Source organism: Exophiala aquamarina, assembly GCF_000709125.1.
Source record: "Exophiala aquamarina CBS 119918 chromosome Unknown aczIA-supercont1.2, whole genome shotgun sequence".
NCBI classification, from domain to species: domain Eukaryota; kingdom Fungi; phylum Ascomycota; class Eurotiomycetes; order Chaetothyriales; family Herpotrichiellaceae; genus Exophiala; species Exophiala aquamarina.
Genome location: NW_013550586.1, coordinates 3,831,698 through 3,846,915, shown reverse-complemented (window position 1 = coordinate 3,846,915; position 15,218 = coordinate 3,831,698). Strand labels below are relative to the sequence as shown.

The 15,218-nt window shown below is 51.6% G+C and overlaps 4 protein-coding genes across 4 annotated transcripts; 2 read left to right on the top strand and 2 right to left on the bottom strand.

Moving 5' to 3' along the window:
* Window positions 1–82: 82 nt before the first annotated feature.
* Window positions 83–1,552, top strand: A1O9_03192 (uncharacterized protein; the record flags this gene model as incomplete). The annotated part of the gene is made up of 1 exon (XM_013408760.1): window positions 83–1,552. The coding sequence occupies one exon, from the start codon at window positions 83–85 to the stop codon at window positions 1,550–1,552; it is 1,470 nt and encodes a 489-aa protein (XP_013264214.1).
* Window positions 1,553–2,393: 841 nt separating this feature from the next.
* On the bottom strand, window positions 2,394–3,629 carry A1O9_03191 (uncharacterized protein; the record flags this gene model as incomplete). The annotated part of the gene is made up of 2 exons (XM_013408759.1): window positions 2,394–3,152; window positions 3,237–3,629. The coding sequence occupies 2 exons, from the start codon at window positions 3,627–3,629 to the stop codon at window positions 2,394–2,396; spliced, it is 1,152 nt and encodes a 383-aa protein (XP_013264213.1).
* Window positions 3,630–7,319: 3,690 nt separating this feature from the next.
* On the bottom strand, window positions 7,320–9,079 carry A1O9_03190 (uncharacterized protein; the record flags this gene model as incomplete). Its single annotated transcript, XM_013408758.1, has 6 exons — window positions 7,320–7,573; window positions 7,636–8,006; window positions 8,057–8,246; window positions 8,307–8,504; window positions 8,553–8,760; window positions 8,813–9,079. 6 exons carry the CDS (start codon window positions 9,077–9,079, stop codon window positions 7,320–7,322), a joined length of 1,488 nt encoding a protein of 495 aa, XP_013264212.1.
* A 4,130-nt stretch (window positions 9,080–13,209) lies between these two features.
* On the top strand, window positions 13,210–14,830 carry A1O9_03189 (uncharacterized protein; the record flags this gene model as incomplete). Its single annotated transcript, XM_013408757.1, has 5 exons — window positions 13,210–13,510; window positions 13,576–13,682; window positions 13,778–13,938; window positions 14,056–14,293; window positions 14,444–14,830. The coding sequence occupies 5 exons, from the start codon at window positions 13,210–13,212 to the stop codon at window positions 14,828–14,830; spliced, it is 1,194 nt and encodes a 397-aa protein (XP_013264211.1).
* Window positions 14,831–15,218: the final 388 nt, after the last annotated feature.

The window sequence follows — 15,218 nt, the reverse complement described above, 5'->3', positions numbered from 1 at the left end:
TTCAGTCCTTACACTTCTCTAGCCATACCTTTCATTTGTTGCACTGACGACGTAGGCAAAGAAGACGAACATACTCCTGAGCATGACATTCGCTGCTCGGACCCCAGAAGCACTCCTTCCACGCTCCGACTCCAAAAATCCCGCCACTACATGTAGAGGTATCACAACAGCAGGACGTCCTTGTCGGCGTGCATTGGCAGCTTCTCCTCAGTGCTCTCCCTCGCCATCTCCCAGTCGAGGCTCGGGAGTAGTTGCTGTTCTCGACGAGGAACATGCAGCCGCATTCTTCTGTTATCAGCATAAAGATCAGGCCGAGCAACTGGTTGCTAAGAACCGCCAGAAAACAAGCCTGCATCGTTTGAAAGAGCGGTCTAGTCTCGATACTTTAGCTGAGCGAGCGGGCATCTTGGACATAGATGAAGATATCCCGGAACCACAGAAGATACATCATCGGCGACATAAACATGATACCTCCCGAGTCAAACGGAGAGACACCCTTCCTTCTGGTTGGAACGAAATGCAGAGCCCTCTGATGTCCGTGCCAGATGAAATGGTTCAACAACGGCCTCGGCCTCTGGCCAGTCGTTCTGATCGCAATGAAAGCTCAAATCTCAAATTTTCATGGTCATGTTGTTTACGAGCGGATAGTGAGGACGACGATGAGCCGCCTCCTAAAGTTTCACATCGACCTCTGAAAGCTTCTAGAAATAGCAGACCATTCGCTAACACCGGCCAGTATGAGCCACAACCTGAGATGCAAGCTGCGTCACCTGGTCCAGGACCACCCAAAACGACAATTCGGCCATCTTTAGCACCCACACCAGGTCGACCATCCCTTGGCTTGTCGCCAACTCATTCTCAAACCCATAACCTTTTATCATTGATGCCATCCTCCCTCTCACCGCAAACCACATCACTTCTCCTTAACGAGTTATCGCGCCCAATCTCTCCTTCGGACGACACCGGCTACATCTACATCTTTTGGTTGACGCCAGAGTCCGAGGACTCAACCCCCGACGATGAAACAGCTTCAACCCTCCTTGACGGTGATGATTACGAAGAAAACGAATATGGCGGCCTGTATCCCTCTCTAATGCCAACTCGAGCACAGAGAACAAATCGAACGCTTGAACGCTACGCCTCGGTACGTCATCCTTCCCGAGCAGTACCAGCGCCACAGGCACAAGTTCAACGAACAATATTACTCAAGATCGGGCGTGCTGCCAACGTGCACCGGCGCATGTCCCAGTGGACGAAACAATGCGGGCAGAACATCAACTTGATCCGATACTACCCATATACATCATCGAACCCCAAAGCACACGCTCTATCGACGTCCAATAGCCTTGTCCAAGGCCGCAAAGTCCCGCACGTACACCGCGTCGAGCGCCTGATCCATCTGGAGCTGGCGGAGAAACGGGTCGTGAAGCCCGAGTGTCAGGCCTGTGGCCGTGAGCATCGCGAGTGGTTCGAGATCGAGGCCAGCAGGGGTGGGCTGAAGAGCGTGGATGAGGTAGTGCGGCGCTGGGTGGAGTGGGCTGAGAAGATCTAGGTCGTCCAGGTTCAAGGAATTTCTAAGAATACAGAGCTCTGATCCTGGCCAGCTTGGACCGTGGGTGGTGGTGGTGGTGGTGGTTGAGATGCTTACCTTGATCGTAGACGTGAGGCGATGCATCTTTAGCGTATATACTACATAGATAGAGATTTAGAGAGGCCCAGAGATGACTGACAGAATAATGAGTAATGAACGGTGAAGCACTATTAAACAAGAACCTCAATTACCATGTATTCAGAAGCGTGGTTTCATGAAGCAGTACTTCGTACACATGGCAATAACGCTCCCCGCGCTCACCCCACACTCTAGAAATAATGAATGTGGTTTACGCCACGCAAGAAACCGAGTCGCGCGTCTAATTGCCTCTGCCACGTTAGTTGATTTCCGAGAGAAGCCCCATCCTGGACAGCGTAACATGCTCGTCGACTTCCTTGCGAGGACCGAGAAGGATGGAGGGGAAGAAAAGCGGCGGGGAAGAGAGATGGTGACCCTTGGAATGGACATGTTTGATAGTTTCAGGTGGTCTGTACACAGAGATAGATGGTGATGGTGATGGTAATGGTAATGGTAATGCTAGACATGACATGTGGTATACGATATACATTCGCTCGTAAACTTGGGGAAAACCAAATTGAAACTGAAATTGAAATTCGCTTGAACGCTGCACACAAGATCTAGGCGATATGCCAACCCACGAAAAAAGAGGGGAGAGGACCGGCCAAACGGTGTTCGCTAGGTGGACGATACCTATTCGTATGACAAGAAATGAAGGATGGGAGAGCGTTCGGGATTCCGTCATCTGGAGCAGCGGCAACGGCAGTGGCAGTGGCAATGGTCTTCAAGCCAAGCTGATCTCGACGCCGGAGAAAGTAGCTTTTGCAGTCCACAGGCCCCGAACGAGGGGGAGCTTGACGTTTGCGACGGGAGTATTCGTGTCATGTGCAATCGTCTCAGCCTTGTGCTTCATGGTAGGATCGTTGTTGGCGGTCAGATGGCCGTGGAAGACAACCATGTCGCCGTCACGGATGATATCGAGGCCGCCGGGGCCGACCAGGTTGGCGTCGCTGCTGGCCAGCAGCGGGCGGTTGGAGCGCGTGTAGGGCCCATGGATCTCCGTGGCGGTCGCGTAGGCGACGTCATAGAGGGGGGTCGTGAAGCAGTTGGATGAGTAGAAGAGGAAGTAGACGCCCTCAGCGGAGCGGTGCATCGAGGGCGCCTCGATCAAGGGTCCGTCGTGCACGTCGCGATCAAGGATCTGCACCGGGGCGCCGACCGGTGAGATGCCGTCGTGAGCTGAGACTTCTTGTAGCATGATCGGGGTTGGCATGATTGGGGCGACCGTGTTGCCGCAGCTGCCGCCGTGGCCTAGGGAGTTGCCATCGGTTTTGTACAGCACGTAGCGTTTGTTAGTTGATGGGTCTTGGAACCCATCTGGGTCGATCGCTCCCCCTCTGGTGTGGACGTCGGGACAGGCGAATGGGGAATCTAGTGGTTTGTATGGCCCTAAGATCGATTGCGACGTGGCTGCCCCGATACAGTGGTGTGCTCTGCTAGTTGCGACTTCGTCCGTGTAATAGAGAACGAAGGAGCCGTCGTCCTGGAGAGGGGGTCAGAAGAGGGGGCTTGAAAGGGGTGCGTGAGATGTAGTAAAGCAGACGCGGGTGTGGAGGGGAGTGCCTACCACTTGCACAACGTCAGGTGCCCATACGCGGACACCGGTTTCCCATGCTCCAACCTGAGGCAGAGCGTCGTGGTGTTCCAACAGCGTCCAGGTCTGGTTATCCATCGAGGTTGCGACTTGCACGTGAATAAGATCGGCGCCGATGCCTCTGTTATTTGTTGCGAAGGCGTACGAAGTGCCATCAACGTGGATGATGGCCGGATCGGCAAAATTGCTGGATATTAGAGGCCCTACCACGGAGCCGAAAGCAGATTTGGACGATTCGGCAGCGCTGGAAGGCTCTGGCTCGGGCGCGGGCGCTGGTGCTGGTGCTGGAAGTGGATGGCGGGCTACAATGGAGCCGAGACTGGAGATGGTGGACGAGGCCAGTAAGTACGAAGGGATAGCGACCATGGCGAATAAGAGGCGTTTGCGGAAGATAGCTGAGAATGAACGAGAGCTTCGAGAATGCGAACCAGAGATTAATGAACAGGACGGGGCAGAGCCCTTCGAAACAGAGTGAGTGACGGTTCCAAAGCCCGGTCGGGGGCGACTAGGGTGAGGGAGTGAAGATTGATTTTCCAAGTGAGGAGTCATGATCTTAGGGTGTCCTGTGGGTGAGTAAATAAATAGTATACTAAATGGGGAGTGGATCTGAGCATCTGCTGAAGGTGAGGTGCTAGACCTGAGTACGGAGTAGTGGTGGTAGAGAGCTGACGAGGCTCTCCAAGTCCGAATGTCACCAAAGCCCGCAGCGGTGCAGGAACTCAGGAGCTCGGGAGCTCAGGAGGGAAACTTTGCTGTCAAGGTTTGGGTGATTTGGGTCGACGCTTAGGGACACCCCAATCCGGGCTTCAGCTAAACTGTGTTCTCTCCCTTGGACCTCGCTGAGAGAATTCGGTGTCAGTTGACTGTGATATGCTCCAGCACTCTATACTCGTACAACGTGCCTCGTACCCTGTTCACGGATTGCCCTTTAGTTCCTGGAGAGATGGCAGATTAGTGACGAGCAAGGGCCAAGGCACTCTGGAAGAGTGGGTGGTCTTATTTTGGAATCTCTCCGGGAACGGGCTGGATGGAGACAGTGGCAGGTTCTGGGCGATTTGACAGCATCCTGTGTGGCTGTCCAGTCCCACGTGCGTGGTGATTCACTGGTGAATGCTACTCCATACTCGTACAAAGGTAAGTAAGGTATGGGTGAGAGAGAGAGTGTGTGTGGGTGTTGGGTGATGCCCCTCTCCGTCTGCTTCCCTGCACAGTCACGTGTTTTGGCGTTTCCCGCTTAGCGCCCATTCATCCTCGCTTGCGCTTCCCGTTTGGGTGTTAGTCGGTTTCATCCATTAAAGTTCCTCTATTCATTAACTAAGGAACTTTGGGAGCGTGTCACTGGCATAGCCTCAGTTGTAGCCAATAGTCGTGATAATTAATCGCTGGTGCACGCTGGTGTTGCCCTGAGCGAATTAAGTCCATTTGTGCTTGACTTTTCTTCAGCCTGATTCACCTTCTCTCCAAACCCTTGGTTATTTACGTCCAGCTTTCACCCCGTACTCCTCTCTGATTCGTCGCGCAGAGAGAAATAGCCTACGCCAAGATCCCTGATCACGACATCCAGCCAAGTTTGCATTGCTCTTAGAGAAGATGTTGCTAAAACTGCCTGCAATCACCAAAGGGATCTTCTTCGCTAAGAGAGGAGTGGCCGCTTGTTCGTGAGTACGTGCTACCTGCGGACCCCCGGAGTACAACCGAGGCGAAAGATGAGTCCCAAAGTAAATATTTCTGCTTGCTAGAATTCCTACAGGCGGACTCGGATTGGATATCCTCGCGAGCTACCAGCAGCTAATTCAGAAAGCAAGCCGAGCAGCTCTAAGTTCCCTCCCTCCTGAACTTCACGTCTGTGAGGACCTGATCTCACTTGGATATTCCTCAGCTCACAAAATGCCTCTCCATCCGGCCAGTTAAGCATCAATGCAAGAGCTCCCTCAAGAGAGCTTGGATCCATATATCATCTGTGTCATCACGCAAAGCTGAATCATCGCCTCAAATATTCACTATGAAGGGAGTACCATCAGGCCTAATGAAACGGATGAATGTACCACCCATAACCATCTTCCGGACAATCAGAGCTATAGAGCGAGTTTCCATTTCGTCGTACGACGGGGAACCGCAATCTATTTTAGTGTCATCTTCCTTATGTTCAGACGCACACCATTCGACAGTTCCGACGTCGGCCTAGCCACCATTAAGTATTACTTAGATAGTTGCCAGGTTACTGCTTTCCTATGATAAACAGAAAGCCTTCCCGCAGGGTGCCTTCAACTTCTAACCCTTAGATGCCACAACCGAAGTAGCCATATAGTCCTCCCATTTGGTAAGTACCGATGCTCACAAGAAGATGAACTTCCCGACTTCGACTTTCATAGCCCCCTTTCGAAGGAATTTCCCGTACCTCCGTTGAGAACCCTCTCCATATACATCCGTTCTGAGCGTATTAGATAGCTTCGCGCCCCAGGATGATCTACAATATCTGCTTCGTATCTTATCTCTCGCCCAAGGTATGGCCGACCACCAGCAGGCTGCAAGGGGGCAAGATTGAAAGTGCCCGGGTCCCATATGCTTTTAGAGCTTGTTCGAGATTGGTCGAAGCAAAGAAAAGGCTTTCCGGACCTCACCCTGCGGCTCATTGAACAGCCGATCCCTCATCTGCTTGATAGTGTCGACATGCTCTCTCAAAGCACTCGCCTTTTCTAGAGACCAACGAGGAAGAGTGGCCTTCTCAGCCAACCATGACTTGAACTCAGTATTGCGCAATGCAGATTCAGAAGTCTTTCGACAGTTGGCTAGCAGAGCTCGGATCGGACGCCCAGAGCGATTCGTTCCTGCTCGTCTAGAGCGTAGATATGTTCAATACATACCTGACGAGCTCAAAGCTAATGTGAGCTTCTCACACCTCGGGGCGTCCTATTCGCTGGTCAATCAGGTCTACCACACCGAAAAAGACTCCCCAAGGCACCCACCACGTCCATCCGAAAATCAGCTGCACTACTCCGAGGAGATACTGTGTTTTGAGCGTCCGGAGTGTTCGTTCCGTCGTCCCTGGCTCATGCGGCGGCACGGGTCGAGGCGATCAAGGATCTGTGCATCGGTAGGCAATGCGGGCAACCTTGAGAACACCCACCTGCCAAGAAAGCCTCGTCCATTGCCAATGATGGGTGTGTACCACGAATCCAAGCACTCATAAAGAAGAATCATCTTGTCTGGAGACACTACGAGTATTCAGGATCGAACCCTTAACAAAACAATGCCCCTTGCTTGGTACCGCATCCTCCGTACCTGGTACAGAGTAAAGTTTACACGGCATCTTTACAAGACCGGCGTCAAAGTAGTCGCAACCCGAAGCACCACATTGGGACGCTGCTCCCGGGTTTGCGCGGTGAAGCGAAAGTGGTCTTTTACATAAAATCTTTGGTGGAGATTTTTGGGCGCAAGCATTCTGCGTCCCGAGTCGTTCTCCAGCCTGATCGTTGGAAGTTATGAATCTCGCTAAATATTACCTGGGCGGCGGTGGCCATTTTATTGAATGTCGTTCAGCGGTGCCGAGGAGCCTCATTGCGGCTTTGGTGGCCTTTTTGACTACCCCCTCGCTCCTGTTGAGATTGATTAGCTATGAAGCGGTCCTAATCGAGACACTATCACCACACTATTGGGCGACATATCTCGAAAGAAGCAGACTACTCCCTTGCTAGCTGCGTAAATAAAGGTCTCGAAAGAATGGGAATTAATGACGAAGATCTACTCGTACCGAGCACACTTCTTGTTTAAGCAGTGCAACATCAATCTAGGCAGGCTGATTACCTGGTCGCTCTCTGAGTCGCTTTGCCCGGGTGGACTGAGCCCATGTCTTGCATCTCCGATCAGGTATTCATTCTGGTGTCAGGCCGAGTCACGCGAGCGTTGATTACAGCTCACACAATCTTTCTTCCGAAAATAAGTGTCAAGGGTATACAGGAAAGATGATATTTTCTATATTCCGACGACCTCTTCAAGAACAAGGACTAACCCAGTCCCATCCATGACACAGGGCATGCATATATCCCTAATTTGGATTTAAACGGTATAACGGAAGAAGGTGGCGTTGTCGCCCTTCTCTCTCTCGGCATCTCTGTCTTGTGAAGTGTATTGGTCTGGGGACTTGTATTCGGCATCGCGGCGGGCATTCTCGCGGCGGAGATAGATGGTCATGAAAATTTGGAGGCAGGTGCTCATGGTAATCAGTCCGATCAGGATGGCGTGGCCGGGGGTAAACTTTGGGGAGTCCTTGCTCAAATAGATGAATCCAGAAATAGCACCTCCAAGGTTGCCTGTGACCAGTTTGTCAGTGTATAGACTCGAAGTGAGGGCGAAAAATCGCGGTCCAACTCACCAAAGCCGACGTGCATGGCAATGCCGACACCGCGCTTAACGCTTCCACCGATGTTGTTGCCGTTCCAAGCAACACCCTGGGGGACGTTGGGGTAGATTCCCATGGCGAAGAAGAAACAACCTGCATATTTGACATGAGGGTTTTGCGTAGAGATCAACATAACAAGACCAATGATTGCCACAAGGCTGAAGCCGATCATGAAGATGCCTCGAGTCTTCAGTCTGTCGGCAGCCCAGCCGCCGGTGATACAGCAGAAACAAGCCACGATGTAAGGTGGGACAGTCATCAGTTGGGCGGTATTGTTGGTGTATCCAAGGGTCTTGACAATTGTTGGCAGGAAGAGGGAGTAGGAATATAGAGGAGTGTAGATTCTAGTGACAACATCAGCATCCGAGTCGATAGTTCGAGATCTCAGGCTTACCCGATGGTGATGAACATATGGACCCAGATCTTCCAGTCCTTGACAGCGTGCCAGAAGTATTTCAGATCAAACTCATCTGCAAGGGAGCTGCGGTCGTGTTCAAGACGGCGAGTGACTTCGGTCCTCTCCTCTGGGGTGAGGAATTTGGCGGTGGAGGGATAGTCATGCATCACCCAGAATGCCAAGATTGCTGGAGACGATACTTGTCAGCAACTTTCAAAATAATGAGGTCCTGGAGCCGTTCACGAACCAACGCCGAATGTAATTAGACCCTCCAGGATGAAGATCCAGGCCCAACCGGGCCTGCCCCCAACTCCGTCCATCTCTACAATACCTCGTGCCAACAGACCGCCGAAAGCTCCGGCTGCGGTGGCTGCTGAGAAGAAGATGGCCATTCGGAGACCACATTCATGACGTCGGTACCAGAGTGTGATGTAGTAGGTGACACCTATTCATGTTAGGAGAGGGTTGATATTCGCTTGTCAGAAGGCCTTACCTGGGAACAAACCACCCTCTGCAATACCGAGAGCGGCACGAGCTGCGAGGAGGCCACCGTAGTTGTGCACCAAACCCATTAATGTGGTGCAAACGCCCCATGCGACCATGATTGAGGGAATCCATAGAGAAGGGCGTGTCTTCTTCAACATCAAGTTGGAGATTGGCTCAACGGCGACGTAGAAGGGGAAAAATATGGCAAGTGCAACCTAGCACGTGTGAGCAACTTATTGCTTTGAACAGCCGGAACATGCCGCTTACATTATAATCCAATCCGCTCATGCCGAGGCTCTTCTCAAGGCCGGCAAGACGAGCGTTCCCAATGTTCGTTCGGTCAAGGAACGAAAGCAGGTAGAGCAAAGCCAGGAATGGAAGCAGGACCCAATCGATCTTTCTGATCAACTTCGCCGTGGCCTTCTTATCGTAGCCTATTTCGTGTGAGCTGGTTGAGCCCGACTCTACCATCTCAACATTGTTCTCTTTGGTGGGGTTCTCAATGGGAACCTCAACCTCTGGTGCAGCGCCCATCTTGTGCGATGAAGCGAGAATCAGATGGTATGTGGCCAGTGATCTATGTGATTATGCACGGTGGATCTGTGTCACTCTGGAGGATGCCCTGCGGATGGGATAGTGAAGAGGCGCACGAATTGAGCCAAGATCCAGTGTTGGGAGGCGAATTGGATTGATTGAGATTGATTGAGACGGCAGGTGCGACAGAGTCTCTAATATATAGACGAAATGGTGTCACCTACCTGTGTACTGTTGCACAGTACGGCGGGGGTACAAATCAACACGAATCCATCTTCCCCATGCTCCAGGTTGCTCCAATCATTTGCCCCAGGTCCACTCGAGTATACAGTGTAGCCATGCACCGGTGAGATCCTGGAAGGTGTATATTTCTTCGGCTCAACAAAAAGTTGAGCTAGGTGAGACACGGGGAAATCTCCCCAGCTCGGATGAATGGAGATGGACAGATTCAGAACAATCTGTCTAGCCGATTCCTGGGCGAGTGTTGCCTTCCTTGGGCTCTAACATGGTATGTACTGGATCTCAGACCATGGCATGGACTCAGGATGATCTTGTCAAGAGAGCATCTGAGTGTGTGATGTCGAATGTGACCCTTGCCGCGCCTGGTGGCTTGTTCTTGGCGCAGATGCACTTACCGCTTCTTAACCCGGAGTGGGCACGGAGTGATGAGATTGATGCACAGCAAATCTGTGATGATGGCGCCAGGCTGCGGAATGAATCTATCTGACTAGATGCAGATAACAATCTTATTTTTCAGAACCAAGCCTTCGAGAGAAGAAGGCGTGATGTCGGCCAGGGTTGCACCAGGTACGGAGTATTGGTACATCAGTTGTTCATCTGCCGGTCGGGCAGGCGGAAGCTTGGCCAGACAGGAACAAGGTACTCCGTACTCGTGAGGAACATAAAGCATCACCCGGCACATCTTGGGACATTCGTGTTGCTTGGCCTCGACGCCATGTACCGCCACGTACGGAGAACAAGCTAAATCAGGCTTGACATATGTGAGAAATGTAGTGAGAAAGTCACCCCGCCAAGACATCTCCATACTAGCCCACACCGGAGCTGTCTTGGTATGTGTGCCAAGCCCCCGCTTCGCCAGGGGCGGAATGATTGACCTTTTTACGAAGGTCAGAGTCATTGAACGTGCTTGCTCAGATGAAGACCCGCACTCGGGGCGAAATCGCCTCGACGAACCAGACCCTGTCATTTTCAGGCGGCACGCCTGGGCGTTACACCTGCAAGCCAAAACCTTCAAGAAACGGTTCAATACGAACAACGGGAAGCCTAGAGACCGTAAAGACCTTCTAGAAGAGCACCTACCAGCTGAGGCTCTTGTCTCGCGTACGCCATTGACCAAGATCACTAAGTCGTTGTGCTAATGGTCGATCCATGGTTGAAAGCTTGGAAGGCGCAAGCCAAGCTAAGAAACTTGTTCATGCACAGGTGTCGAATCGAATACGGGTACACCAGGCACAAGAAAGAGTATCAAGATGGGGAAGCCTCTGAATATCAAAGGGTTGACCCCAGGCCTGAATTTGAACAGCTGGGAACAGAATGTCTACGGTGTACTGAGTACGTCTCCTTCCCATCCCTGGGTAAACGCATAATCTGACAACATGGCAATTTTGTCGAACAAGTTCAAATGCCACATGGAGCCGAAAGGCAGGGGTTCATCTACCGAGCGCAGATACCGGGTTTGTGACCAGATTCGTCAAGACAAGAGCTGCAGAATGAATCCATGCGAATGCCAAGTGACATCCACTATCTCAACCAGTATCTACATATGGGTGGCGTGGATCATGCCTTGCAACTATCAAACGTGCTCTGAACAATTATGTCTGAATTGTCCCTAGCATTTCTTGTGCCTAGGGAGGACGGGCTGCGAAACGGTCGAAACACCCAGGTTCTTCCGCCTATTTCCGTCTTCGTTCTCGTTCCATTTTCGCAAGGAGCATATCCGGGCGCACTGTGCCTAGAAGGTGGCTGACACGAGGAGGCAGCCGGCCGGTCCGGTATCCCCGCAAGCTCTCGGCCAGCGTGTATCCCATGCGTCCGAGTACAGTTTGGCCCCGAAAAGACTTCGCCTAGAAGCTATTTCGAAAATTCCACGAGGTCGATGTCCAACTCTGGATTCACGTCGCAATTCGAACAAAAGTCCTTGCATCTGATAAGCGTCGTGTGCTGCCATTCATTGGTGCTGTATTACCGCTTGCGGCCTGATACTGCACCATCCTCCAATCTGGTTCGGTTTGCGGCATTGCACGGAATCTTGCACGGAAGACTCCCACAATCTTCAACGTCTCCCCTGTCAACACTCAATAACAGTATTTGTACGAACTACCAACTAGTGCAGAATGGGTGCTCTGCCCTGGAAGCATCAGAAACTCTATGTCAACATTGACAATACACCAACCCGTACCAGGTAAGTTTTGACAGAAGGAACATGGCATTAATCTGCCCTCATATCTAGGACAATGTTCATCTCATGTCATGTTTCAAATTACGGCATGTGCATCGGGGTTCGGGAACCAGCTCCAGTATGGAGCCATCAGGCCCAGATAAATCACTACGGAGTGCGGAGTACGGGGACTCATTGGGGGTTGTGAAATGGAAGCAGCTACCAGATCTACGATTCTCGCCTCTCAACAGATTTCTAATAAGCAGGGGTTGCTTCAGGCGGGACTGAGCGGTCAGACCACATGACTATGTCCTGCAATATTCGAGTGGACCATGATTTCTTGACGAGGCCTGTATGTCTCAAAGTTGCGAGCCATGCGGTTGAGTATCATCATCGCAAGCCGCTGCTCGTGAATTCTGGCATGATACTTATCCGTGTGCTGGCATGAACACGAACATCTGATTCATGTCCTTACTTACTTCCTTCTCGCTTCGCGTGAATGCACTAACATTGGTATCTCGTATGAACGATGAAGAATGTAGAAGAGAGCGTATTCGGCCCGGCATACCACCTCTACTTCCATTTTCCTCTCTCCCCAAGAACCACTTTGCCACCCCAGAGTCCCAGGCTCCAGCTCACAGCTCAAGATGCATGTAACTGGCAACGGTACAGCGTCCTGATCCTCTCTTTTTTCTTTCTTTCTTTCTTTCTTCCTTCGGAGCGAGAGGCCGCTTGCGACGACCTCCCCATGACATTGGGACAAGCATGTTCTCAATTTCTCCCACCCACATGGACACGTCTATGGAACGAATGCTTTTATTTTCGATATCTCCCTAGACGCAGACCGTATATTGGCCTCCATGTCAAAGTGAAGTATGAGTGCAGCGCCTCCCCTCATCGAATCCAAGGCACGCACATTGTTTGAAATCTGGGCTAGTCTTCAGGACTATTGACTCTTACTGAATGCACCTTGAGTTCCCCAGCTTTTCACCCGCAAATGACAATCCAACTCCACAGAATCATTCATGTGACTCGTCGATGTCGCTCAACTACAGTGGGCGCGGGCACCGACACAAATAGATAGTCCCCTACCCCAAATTACCCTCGAACTTGCTCGGACTCAACTGCCGGAGGCTCAAAATCATCCTCAAATCCATGCTACAGCAAGCAGCAAAAAGTGGTCGTGAAGACCCAGCAGTTGGGCCGACTGAATCTGGGCATGATCGACTCCGTCTTTGTCATCACTCCCGGCAAAACCTTCGTGAATCTTGGTGATTCCGGGTGATCTTGTTCACGCTTGTTGCGACTTGTAAGCAGGGTAGACGACATGGCCCATTAAGATCCGCTCTACGATCGAAGCCTACTGTACTCCTCCCAGCGACATGCATGTTGCGTCAGCGCTTTCCCTATTACAGCTTTCCCCCGCGAAGACTTCATCTCAACCGGGTGAATGCTTTCTGAGAATTTAGCCGGATGGTGGGATTCAGACAGGGTATCTAATTGAACAAAGGCCAAGTGATCTATGACCCATACGAACGGGGGAGAGCTTGCGGACGCAGAGTACGCAGGAGGAATAGTCAAAAGCCATCACAAGCAATCCCAAAGTCAGTTTCTGTCGTTTTGCTAATCAACAAGCCTTTGGCCTACTGCAAGCTGACCGGTCTTCATCTGTGTTGATTTCGCGAGCCCCGAGCAAAACGAGATACATACATACCTACGTACTGTACCAAATATGATACCAATCAAAGTCGGGATCATAGGATACGGATTCTCGACCAAATGTTTCCATGTGCCCTTCATATGTGCCCATCCTGACTTGCAGGTCGTCTCGTTCGTCCAGCGATCAGAGGCACCCGCCGACCAAGCCTCTGCTAAGCCCGGCACGCACTGCACCGTGGATCACCCGGGTACTAGGCACTATCGGACGACGGACGAGCTGTTCATGGATAGTGATGTAGAGCTCGTCATCGTGTGCAGTCATACAGATACCCACGCGTCTTTTGCTGAGCAGGCTTTGCTTGCAGGAAAACATGGTCGCTCTTTCACCCTATACATAACATGGAAATCGCAAGTCCAAGGCGCTAACTGCGCTATATAGTTGTCGTCGAGAAGCCGTTTACCAGGACAACCAAAGAAGCAGACAGATTGATATCTCTTGCGCACGAAAAGGGCCTAATCTTGACCGTCTTTCAAAATCGCAGATGGGTACGCAAAGCTTCCCTTCTTCATAGTTCACCCTGCTTCTTCTTCATACTGGCAGATTTTCCAAAAAGCCGACTCTCTCTTATATGCTATTTTAGGACGGAGACTTTCGAACCCTTCAGGACCTGGTTGGAAAAGATGCTCTGGGCACGATCAAAGAAGCCGAGATACACTATGATATCGACAACCCACCTTGGGTTGCACGTATGACCAGCAAAGAATACTCTCCCGGGCAAGGCATGGCTTTTGGTCTCGGTAAGTCAGAAGCCTATAGCAGTATATGGTATATCCAATCCATGAGAATGCCTGCGTGCATGGAGTGACAAGCTCGCTGCTCTAACCAGTCCGGCTAACATCGGTGGGTGAAAACAGGAAGCCATACGATCGACCAGGCACTCGTTCTTTTCGGACGGCCAAAGTCAGTGACCGGCTTCTTCCGAGCCCTGCGCGGTGTGGAGAGTGAAATTGACGATACCTTCACAATCATTCTCCAGTACGATCCTCCCCAGCAAGATCTGCTGGTGACTATCAAAACCAATATTGTCTCGCCGATGCCCGATCAGCTCAAGTATTTCATTCGTGGCACAAAAGGTACATTTGTCAAGGTCAGTCCGGTCCAGAGTGAAGACTAACTATGTTCGAAACTCTCATCCGCACAAACGCCCTTGGACACCATAACCCCTTTCTCTATCCTTCAGCCTTCCCCTCCACGGACATTTTAGTTGATAAACACATTTGGCTAAAACCCTTTCACCCCCATCTAGCACGGAACCTGTGCACAAGAGCAACAAATCTTCTCCGGGGCGACGCCTGGCTCCCCGGGCTTTGGAGACGAACCAGAGCATCTCTACGGGCAACTGACCAGCCGGACAGACCCCAGCAATCTACTACCAAAAGAGCACACTACCACCACCACCACCACCACCACCACAACAACAACGCCAGTAACATACGACGCTCCATCAGACATATACAGCGCCCGCTACCCGACCGTACCCGGTCGCTGGCTGGGGTTCTACGAGAGCGTCGTGGACGCGATCCGCAGGCGAGCGCCGCTCGCGGTCAAGCCAGAGGAGTCGCGGGACGGGATCCGTGTCATTGAGCTCGCGAGGGAGAGTCATCTGGCGGGTGCCACGGTTGCATGGTCTTGATGCGCTGACCAGTTAGGCAGTGTGCAAGGCTGCATCATAAAGGGGCCAGGGCAGCGCAGGGCAGGGCCAAGTGATGAAAGAGGCAAGAAAGAAGGGGAGGAGAGGTTTTCGTCCAGACCAGGCTCAAGCTCAGGCTGTGTCTACAACAAAAATGAATACATACGGAGAAATGCGGAAAAGGCCATCCGTTGCTGTTTTGGAGTCTACTTGAACAGTATCTCTCTCCTCGCCCCGCCCCTTTGCCCCCCACCCACTCCCCAGAGGATCACCTACATCAGGTCCTTTGCCTTCTTCGGAAGCCGTGGTGGCGAAGCGAGTGCCATCAGAAGGGATGGAGGAATAATAGAACACAAAATTGGAAAAAGTATTGCTTTAATATGTATATCTT